The sequence below is a fragment of the Montipora foliosa genome, chromosome 4 (assembly GCF_036669935.1).
Source record: "Montipora foliosa isolate CH-2021 chromosome 4, ASM3666993v2, whole genome shotgun sequence".
Lineage (NCBI taxonomy): Eukaryota > Metazoa > Cnidaria > Anthozoa > Scleractinia > Acroporidae > Montipora > Montipora foliosa.
Genome location: NC_090872.1, coordinates 17,597,127 through 17,607,836, shown reverse-complemented (window position 1 = coordinate 17,607,836; position 10,710 = coordinate 17,597,127). Strand labels below are relative to the sequence as shown.

Below are 10,710 nucleotides of genomic sequence, written 5' to 3'. Positions count from 1 at the left end.
ACTACCAACTAGGAGGAGACTCTGGGTCACTCAACCATTTGCTATTCATGGATGATTTACAGTTGTATGGGAGAGACGAGCGCGAACTCGATTCTTTTGTGAATACAGTTTGTGTCTTCAGTACAGATATTGGCATGGAATTTGGCCTTAAAAAGTTTGGAGTTCTGGTGATGAAGCAAGGGAAGGTTGTGAAATTTGTAGGGATAGATATTCCAGATGGAGAGAGAATGAAAACTGTTGCAGAAGATGGTTACAAATATTTGGGAGGTCTCAAGTTGGATGGTGTTTTGAATGATGAAGTGAAAGTTAAGCTTAAAGGAGAGTATTAGGAGACTGAAAAAAGTGTTGAAGTCCAAACTGAGTGGTAAGAACACAGTAATGGCTGTCAACACTTGGGCAGTGTCAGTAATGTGTCCGTCATGGGGCCGGAATAATCAAATAGACCTAAGCTGAAGTGGAAAAGTTAGATAGCAAAACAAGGTAACGACTGACTGTCTATAGAATGTTTTACCCTTGCAGCAATGCGGATCGTCTATACCTACCCAGAGAAAATGGTGGACGAGGATTATTAATTGGGGTGGAGGAGTGTGTGAGAGCAGAGGAAAGAGGACTCGCTAACTACATTGAGACAAGTACTGAGGCACTGTCGATAGCAGTGAGGAATGAAGAAGGACTGAACAATATTAGTGAGGCTCCTAAGGCATTCAGAGAGCGGAAGAAGATTGAAAGATTAAACGAATGGTGAGGTAAAGTTCTGCATGGCCAAATTTTAAGGCAAACAGAGGATGTTAGGGATAAGTCATCCTGGGACTGGCTGCAGAAAGGAGATCTCAAGAAAGAAATAGAGGGGCTGGTAACAGCTGCACAACATCAAGCACTGAGAACAAATTTGATTAAGGCTGAAATTGGCAGGCAAGAAGTTTCACTGTTGTGCAGAATGTGTTAGAAAAATCCCGAGTCTGTCAACCATATCATCTGTGAATGTAGCAAGCCTGCACAAACAGAATACAAGGGCCGCCATTATAACATGGCCAGAATAATCCACTGGGAACTTTCGAAGGAGAATGATATGCCCCGTGCAAGTAAATGGTATGAACACGTCCCAGAGAGAGTTGTGGAGTCTAATGAGGGAAAGCTTCTGTGGGACTTCACCATCCAAACTGACCACATCATTGACTTTGTCGGCCTGACATAGTGTTTTGGGTAAAGCAGCAAGGACAGTGTGATAATTGACTTAGCGGTACCCAGGGATGCCTGCATCAAGGAAAATGAAAAGCAAAAGGTGGAAAAGCACATTTAAGAAGAGAATTAAGTTACTTGGTTATGGCGTGTAAATGTTACTGTAACGCACATAGTAGTTGGGGCTTTGGGTATGGTGACAAAGAACTTACAAAGGAGTCTTCAACAATAATAATAATAATAATAATAATAATAATAATAATAATAATAATAATTTAAATAATAATTTAAATAATAATAATTTAAATAATAATAATAATTTATTGGAACATTTTTTCCTTTTCAGGATTTTAATTATGCAACCCCAATAAACTGCATCAATGCTGCACTTGCCAAAGTCAAAGCTGTTGAAGGGAATAAAAACAGATTTGTCATCATTACCTTCATGAAAAATTACTGGTGAGTCTTAATCTCATTGGATATCCCTTGTGTGAAAAATGAATAGTGAAAGGTTGGGACCTGATAGTGAGACTTATAGAAATAACGCTGTCTAATGCCAGACAATTTTACTTGTCAATTGGGTGTGCTTTAGGTGTGAATGGGTCAACAACATCCAGGTCCACTCACAAACTATGTTCCCTTTAAGCAGTGATAGTGACATCTCAAGAAAACACCACAAAACAAAAATTATTATTATTTTGTTATTTTTTTATTTTTTTTATTTAATGCACAGTACAACAATATTTACAGACTTACGTAACAAAACACAAGTAACCTACATACAACAACACCCACTGTAGAACACTACTTTTTACAGAGACACTGTTGAACAATAATAACTAATAGACTACCGTAATTTCCGAGCGATCACCCACGTGGTAGATTACCCGCATCAGTCATGTCATTTTTTGCAATAACAAGAAAAAAATTTCAACAGATAACCCGCACCTAAAAACAAAAGAAATCCGTGAACTCACAAAGTTGGAGTGATGATGAGGCCTCGTGGCCGTGCATAGCCCATACAAGTGTAGTTTTTTTCCGAAGCCAAAGATTAATAAACTTTTCAAAGAAAGAGGTAAAATAACTGCAGTTTTGAAATAAACAATACTTTTAATTTGACTAGCAAAAGCTTAAAATACTTAAATACTTGAAATATTTACACTAAAATGAATTTTATCCATGAATGGTTGTTTACACGCGTGCCGACAATCACCTCTTATGTGCCATATTAATTACACTGCGGCAGCAGTACCATGAAATGAACATGTTGGCATCAGTTTTTGTGTGTGAATTTCTGTAAAGCCTGCTATTTCACATTTTTATTCTTTTATTTTGAGTTTTATTATTCCAGTTGGTGAATAATGTTTTTATTTTCAGCTAAACAAAGAAAGAAGCTCTGAAATTAGCAAAGTAAGAAAGTAATATCACACGCGTGATAAACGATTTAGATTGCCAACGATATTGTTGATATGTTTTAAATTTGGCATTGGTTTTCATCGAGAGCATTTAAGTCTATTAGGCAATTAAAGCGGGATAAATAAGGCAATACACAGTTTTTAGAAACAGTTTCATTAATGACTTATATATTTTTTCCCTACTTACGGTTTTAAAACTATACTGGAAGATTTAAAAATTATCACATTACCCGCACCTTCCTATAACCCGCACCAACAATTGTTTGCAGAAAAATTAACACATTACCCGCGGGTAATCGCCAGGAAATTACGGTACTTTAAAAAGTTCGACTTATGATACATTACTTTAACTACTGTCTAGAAGATAACTATGTAAAAAATTTCCATTTGTCATAAAATTTGTGAATCGTTTTGTTCCTAGCACTAATGTACTTTTCTGTTTGTATTTTGATGTTCACTTTTGCTCGAAAGCAGGTTAAATTGGGAAGAACTCCATTCCTTCTGCAATTCCACAGATACAATTTGCCTATGATTATCAAATAATTTAATGTGGGACATATCGAGGAGATCACTCCAAGAATAACATCTTATAGGTTAAGACTTATCTGTTGTTTTGTTAACTGGAAAATATATAGTTCAAAGGTTTTCCAAAACTTATTTGAATGAGGACACTGAGACAGAAGATGGTACAAAGTTTCCTTTTCGTGGTTACGGAAAGAGCAATAGAACTTTTTATTGTAGCCAATCTTGTACAATTTATCATTAGTACACAGGATTGTATTTAGGACTTAATATTGAAATGCCTTTTAATTGGATAAGGTTCACAATTGACAGTATGTGGAAGGTTATAAGACTTTTCAAGTTGATCTTTAGTAATATTAAATTCCTGTTGCAAGTTTATACTATTATTGTTCGGAAGGTGAGCCTTAGCGCCAACTAAGATGGTGTAATATTGTTTTGGTTTTGCTTTAGCTACAACAAATACGCATTCAGGATGAAAGAAGGTTTCGATAGATCAAAAGTAGCATGGGAACTGAGATGTCTCAATTTGGGCGGTACAGAATTGCGTAATCCGGTCCATGTTAAAAAGTTACTTTTGTCTGTTAGTGAAGTGATCCTAGTAAAAGAAATTAAATTACCTACGTCAAAGTGAAGATCATTTACACAGATGATACCAGCACTAAAATACTGTCTATAATACTGCTAATGGTACTATATTATTATTCCAAAATAATAATAAATTAAATCTTTTTCCTCTGCGAGACTTTCAGAAATTCGGCCCACCACTGTAGTAGTTCCTGATAAAAATTTAGAAGTGATCTCTATGTGGTCAATATTGTAGTTACAATTAAATAACAGGAAACCACTATTTCTCCCTTCTCTATCTTCGACAATCTTACAAGTCACTTTATCGACACCCTTCCATACAAACTTGAACAATAGCTGATTTACTTTCTTGATAATATATGTAGGTGTGGGTAATAGTGAAGAAATATACATGAGCTTTGACAAGAGCAGACTTTTAATAATAAAGATTTTTCCAAAAATTGAAAGTCTTCTTGATGACCAGATATTTATAAGTTTTTTAATATTTACAATTGTCTCTCTAAAAATTTTTTTCATAGAGCAGAGTATTGTCATGGTAAAGAAAACACCTACATGTAAGGCTTTTATTGGTTCGTTCGGCCATTTGATGCCAAGTGGTTTGCTGTCGCTTTTCTTTAGTGAGCCAATCCATAATCCCTCTGTTTTTGAACTATTTACTCTTAGTCCCGATAGAATCTCAACAAAAACTTCTCGACAAAAATTATTATTGCTAATGAGAAAAAAAGCAAGAATTAGCATGTATGTATGTTGTACATTCATTTTTGTTCATTCTCTGGTAAACAATAGTTAGAGAAAAAATAATGATAGAAATCAGCGTCTTGTGGAGAACATCAGCACGTAACTTGCGTGGCTGATAATTATGTTACATGCTGACAAAGTTTACAATAACATGTATAATTATGTACTGGTATAGCCATTCCAGTGTTCTTTGTCAAACCTCCTTGTTTAAGCACACATTTTGCTTTCAGTTTTCAGGCAGATAGTGAATTGGATACTGCATCATGGATTGTTGCTATTGAAACAGCAATCCAAATAGGTCTTGGTGATAGAACGGTAAGATGTGTTCACCAACTACAAACTTCAACTAAAAAAACAAAAAAAATGGCCAATCTGTAACTCTACAGTATTGATACCCAATGCACCCCTTGTTAAAATGCAAGGATAAGTGTAATGAAATATCAAGTGACTTTCAAAAAATGAACACAAAAAAAAACATTCAAGACACCTAAAAATATATATATATATCACATTTAGCTACATGTATTTTCATTTAAACCGTTTAGGAGGTTCCTGGTTTTCACATGACATCATAATGTCAATTTAACTCTCCCTTTATGCACATCTTTTCTTATTTTGGATTGGACATTCTTGTTGTCACTTTCTCATAGATACTTGAAAAAGTTTGGGAGAATCCCAGTAATCGATACTGTGCCGACTGTGGAATGAAAGGTAACACAGTGATAATGATGATAATGATATTTTATATTTATATTGTAATAAAAATTCAATATTTTAATATTTCAATAAAATTTTAATTCAAGATTTTAAAGATTAAGACTTTTAATGGTGATTGGTTTGTAAACCGACTGCATAAACAAGGGGCTTATTGGTCCATTTCTCCAGGGTGTCTTGAGGCATACCATTTTAAAAGAATGCAACCAAACGCCACATTTCCAGAGCCAAATAACATTGATGATCATATTTAGACAACGTCATGTTGTCATTGTCAAAATGAATTTTTATGGTTAGGTTTGAAAGCATCTTTTTTTATTTACTTCAATTTAGGGAAAAAAGTAGCCAACTTCTCTGAGCAAAGCTTTTCGTCGGTTGTTGGTAGTTATTGAAACCACTGTATTTTAACCTCACCTATACCTCACAGCTTGCGGCACTAGTGTCCTTTGCTGCTATATAACAGTAAGGCATACATCTTAAGTCTTACTGCTCAACTGCGACTGCCCTCTGTCACTTGGCCATTGAAGTATAAAACAGTAATTTATTAAAAGACACTAATAATGAGCTAATTAACATTCCAGGTTTTTTTTATATTATGTCTTAATAGAAATCTTGTTGTGGCCTTATGGATTTTATCTTAATTGGCCAATTTGGCTGAGCCACTCTGTTCAACGAAGGCCTTTAAATGGGCAAGAGAAAAACTCTGGTCTTAGTTTGTCTCACTGGCTTTGCAAAATGAACTTGCTTGTTTTTTTGGCTTGTAGCACGATGATATGTTAGTTGAGCATAGTGGACCATAAGATTAGTCAATGTCCCATGGGTTGTGGGGCAAACTTTGTCAAGGCATGGAAGATGAAAAAGTTCCCTTCACAAAAATTGTCAAATTTTCTGCTGGTCCCTTTGAACACATATACCTGTCTTGTGGGTTACCTGGGTGTCACTGTCAGGCTTTGAAACCCTTCCACTAGTCTTAGCTGGTTGGTGTTGAAGATGACAATATTAATTGGTGTTGTACATTTCAGCACAAAAACTCCTTATTATTAGAAAGTAGGAGTGTATAATTTTTTGGATTAACCCATTGAATCCTAGGAGTGAGACTTAATGGATTTTACTCTAACTCCTGATGATTTTACTTGTCAATGGGGGGCAGTTAGAAGTCAAGGGGTTAACACAGCTCCTCAGTCTTGAATGTGGGTTATTTAAAAATATTCTCAACAACTGTTTTTCAGATCCTGTTTGGGCATCAATCAACTTTTGTGTCTGTGTTTGTGCAAAATGTATTGGTAAGTCATTATTAACGAGTTCTGCTAAATAAAATTAATTAAAATATTGAAATTTGTAGTTGTCAATAATTTGTTTTGTTCCAGGTGGGCAACAACCATCAAAGTTATATTAACTATTACTCCTGTGCTTATACATATCACTGATAGTTTCAGTTACGTATATATCTACATACACTGTATTGCATTGAATATTGTATTTTTTACCACAATTGCTTGTAATTGCGCAATATGATTGGCTAATTTGCTGTTGTCGATAAGAGGCTAGACAACGCTGCTCGCGCCATGCTCGCGTCAATTTGTCACGCAATGTAATGGCCAATCAGGAATGCTCATTTTGGGAAATAAACCAATCACATTGCAAGAAAGTTATAGACAATGCTTGCTCTTTCTTTGTGTCATGATTTTGGTCACGCTCTGAAATAAATATTTTCTTTGGCGTTGAATATTGCGGTAAAAAACAAATCGCAAGTGGTTCAGCGTTGTTTGTACTCTTATCGACAACGATATTTGTCTTTGTAGTGGTCAAAATGTCGTGGACTCACGAGGAGCAGAGTACAGACAACACCTGAACCACTTTCGATTTGTTACTTTTATATTGTATATTTTAATTGCATTAATTCTTTTGGGCATCTCGTCATGGAAAGTGTGCTCTACAAAACTGATATTATCATTCTTATTATTAGTAATTTATTGATTAACATCATTAAAGAGAGTCACTGTGCTCTCAATAAGATTTGAAGTAGGTGACTACTTCAGTGCACTGCTCATCCTGACACTTACAGCTGTATGTCCATAAATGTCACCCTAATAGACCATTTTACAGACTGTTGTTACCTGGCCTAAGAATGAAAGCGAGGTTGCTGGTGACCCTGCTTTGATACAAACCTTTGTGCTTTTTTAATGTTAATGTAGACTACCGGTAGTTAGAATTACAACAACACAATTTACACAAGAAAAGTAGTGAGGTCTTTATCAATACAAGAAATTCATAGGCTAGGTCACTGAGCAAACAACTGTAAAATGGCTTACTAGATGAATGCCCAATTTGACATCCAACATATGAAGTATCCATCTAATTCTAAGCTTTGATAAATTTATAGAACTGGCTGAAGCATGGTTATACATGTAACACAATTTCCTTCAAGTCACGTTCAAGGCCTTTTCTACTTTTGTTATATTGAAAAGAAAATTAATTTAAAATTTCTGATTGTTAGGTGTTCATCGAAACCTTGGAGTGCACTGTTCCAGAGCCCGCTCACTGCTGATGGACGAAAAGATATGGAATCCTGCTCTTGTTGAGGTTGTCTGTTATTCTCTTTATTAGTATTTTGCCAACTAAATGTCAGAATTACCTTTGTGAAAGGTGTTTCCTTGGGAACAGGTGTTTTATTTTCAAACTTCTAAAGGGAAGGAAATAACTGCTGCATCAATATTGTCTCAAGAATTTTGTTGACAACTGTTGTAAGTTGGTGGGTGTGCGGATTCCTCTGTCTTGACTATTGCCTGGGGGTGGGTGGGTTTGAAGACCTCAAACACAGTTTTTCTCAATACAGACCTCCTAGTTGGTGAATAACATACTTATTAATTTTTTAAATTTAATTATACATGTATTTGATTGAAGTATCTTTTGCCTTTGATTTAATTGTTTTTTAGTCTTAACTGTCATATTTAACCCTTTCAAACCAGGGTGGAATGGCATAATCTTGGAATAATAAAGAATAATTATGATGAGCATAGACAATTTTGTTTCATCTTAATCACAATTTTTGCAGTGTTGGATTTATAATGCCTGTACAGATATTGAATCCACTCATAACTTTATTGTATGATCAGTAATTGTTACTAGTTTATAATATTGCAATGTTACATCTTAGGAAGATTATGTGTCAGCCTAGCCTTTTGCTTTTTTGACACAGTTGATGATAAAAATTGGAAATGACCAAGCAAACCAGCTTCTTGAGCACAAATTACCTGAAGATGACAAAATATCTCCAGCAGCTGATTCGTATGTATTTCAAACTCTACAAATCTCATAATCTACATATAGTTTAAAGTGCTGCTATGATTCAAAAAAACATTTTCCTTTTTGGCAAAATTTTGAGCTTTGAGTTTTGTCCAAAGGCTGTTTACTCTCAGTGTAACTTGAATATCACAGTCCACCATTAATCACCGTTTGGCTTAAGGCTTCAGACTTAAAGGGACAGTTTCACGGTTTTGTGCATGTCCAAGCTTTAGCACTAGCAGTTGTAAATTTTACGGTTTCTTACTAAACCAGATGATGTTAATTAAACACAGAGAGTATTAAAGCAAATGCACTGAATGACTAAGGCCCAAATTTGGCGGAAGACACTGCGGGCTTACACAGAAAATATCGAATTTAGTTTTGACCTCGAATTTATTGTACGGGTCGAAAATTTATTCTACGCACGAGTTGTCGTAATGCACAAGTGATCTATTCACATACAGTAGGTTCATAACACAAAGGAAATGATTACAAAAGTAATTCCAATGAGTAATCAGTTACTATGGGATTGTTTCCGTTTCCTGCATCAGTGCTTTCGATTGTTTCAACAACAATGGAATTAAATGGGCTGACGTGACAGTTTGCCCATGCGCAGAGACGTGAAACTCTCCCTTTAAAACTTGAGTCACTTCGTGTTTAATTAACATATATTTATTTTTCTTTGGATTTCAAAACTTGATCTTTTTGTCATAGGAGCACTTTAACAACAACTAACTACAAGAGGAATCTAATCTAAGGGGGAGGGGGTCAGGACCACGACTGTGCCGCTGATTGCAGTGCACCATCAATGATACTCCATATCCTTCTTTTGTAGTGATCTCTATCTTGGGTTTAGGTTTGCATAAAATTCAACAACACTTGAATACTGACATACATGTACAGTTACCAGAGTTTTTTAAATTGCAGCTCAACAAGACGTGAGTTTATCTATTGTAAGTACTGGGAAAAGAAATACTGCAAATACCATCAGTCATTTGGGAATGCTGCTGTTTTAGGAAAGGTAAAGTTTTGCCAATATTATTACACCAGTGTATATTTATTGTTTTTTCATGGTTATACTGGTCCAAACTTAACTTGTATTAAAAGTTTGGTTAAGTTGATCCAACTGAAATTTATTACTCTTGCAGTTCTTGCGAGATACTGTTGTAACTGATGATGTTGTAACTACGATGGAGCTGATTCTCAACAAAGTTGATGTAAGTGAATTCTTGATCTTTTAATATAATAAATGCTGTGGCTTCTGACCCAGAATTTGTAAAGAAAGAGTTCCTGTTATTCTGTTATTTTGTTATTATGCTTCTTTTGTGACATTTAACTTTTTATAGGTGCAATACATTCCACCAGACTCTGAGGGTGAAAAAACACGTGAGTTATGAAACTTGGTGGTGTCATTTCAGGGCCAGAGTGGTACTGTTCTACATACTCAACCTTGAGTTGAGGCACTCTTTGCACCTTTAAGGCATAGAGATGTGTTTTGATTAGTTGAATTCATTACATTTTTCCACAGCTCTTGAAGTAGCAGAAGAAGCTGGGCAATCTCTTCAAGCAGTGAGTAAAGCATATAATTTATTATTTTTCTTTCAAGTTTGTTTCTCCCCAACCCTGGTCAAATTTTTCAATTTGACATCATTGTTAAATCATTTGCAATTATTGTAGGAACTACTTCGTCAGAATGGTGGAGAAGGTAAACTCGAAATGCCAAATTCCAATGATGACCAAGTCAGGTTTGAGGTAAAGACATGCTGTATATTAATTTTTTTAGTACAGATGATTAGAATCGTGCTGTACAGAGTCTAGGCTTCCACTCGCATGATGAACAGACATGTTTATCAACCGAAAAAAAAAAACATTTTGCATAAGATCAGAGTTCTATTCTGTAAGAAATTAAGAGTAAGTCTGGGGCACCATCATATTTGCCATTTCCAATGTTGCTGCTGTGAATTTGTGTCCTAAGTTAAACATAGAATAGCTGACGTCTATTATCAACTAAGTAGGGAAAGTTAGAATCAAATGAATGTTCTTGGAAATACTATGTACTCTTTGATTGGCTAAGTTAGGAGACTTTTTCTTTGTCCTGCCAAATTTCACGGTACATATTTACAAGTGGTATTATGATGTCTTCTCCAGGCCCAACTGTAAGTTGTGGCGCAATGTTCTTTTCTACTTTAGCTCTCAAATTTTGCAGGTCTGGAAAAATGCAGGCCTTAACTTGCAATATAGCCCTTTAAGACAGATATCAAGAGGGAGTTAT

The 10,710-nt window shown here is 35.3% G+C and overlaps 1 protein-coding gene across 8 annotated transcripts in view; it reads left to right on the top strand.

Moving 5' to 3' along the window:
- The window catches only part of LOC138000098 (arf-GAP with Rho-GAP domain, ANK repeat and PH domain-containing protein 1-like), a 56,300-nt gene that overhangs the window by 27,918 nt on the left and 17,672 nt on the right, over positions 1 to 10,710 (top strand). For all 8 annotated transcript variants that reach the window (XM_068846263.1, XM_068846262.1, XM_068846261.1 and 5 more), the window contains 11 exons: positions 1,526 to 1,638; positions 4,670 to 4,754; positions 5,090 to 5,150; positions 6,383 to 6,436; positions 7,651 to 7,736; positions 8,353 to 8,441; positions 9,366 to 9,459; positions 9,587 to 9,655; positions 9,785 to 9,824; positions 9,967 to 10,007; positions 10,116 to 10,190. In XM_068846263.1, coding sequence (XP_068702364.1) covers positions 1,526 to 1,638; positions 4,670 to 4,754; positions 5,090 to 5,150; positions 6,383 to 6,436; positions 7,651 to 7,736; positions 8,353 to 8,441; positions 9,366 to 9,459; positions 9,587 to 9,655; positions 9,785 to 9,824; positions 9,967 to 10,007; positions 10,116 to 10,190 — 807 coding nt within the window. The remainder of the gene's footprint in view (positions 1 to 1,525; positions 1,639 to 4,669; positions 4,755 to 5,089; positions 5,151 to 6,382; positions 6,437 to 7,650; positions 7,737 to 8,352; positions 8,442 to 9,365; positions 9,460 to 9,586; positions 9,656 to 9,784; positions 9,825 to 9,966; positions 10,008 to 10,115; positions 10,191 to 10,710) is intronic.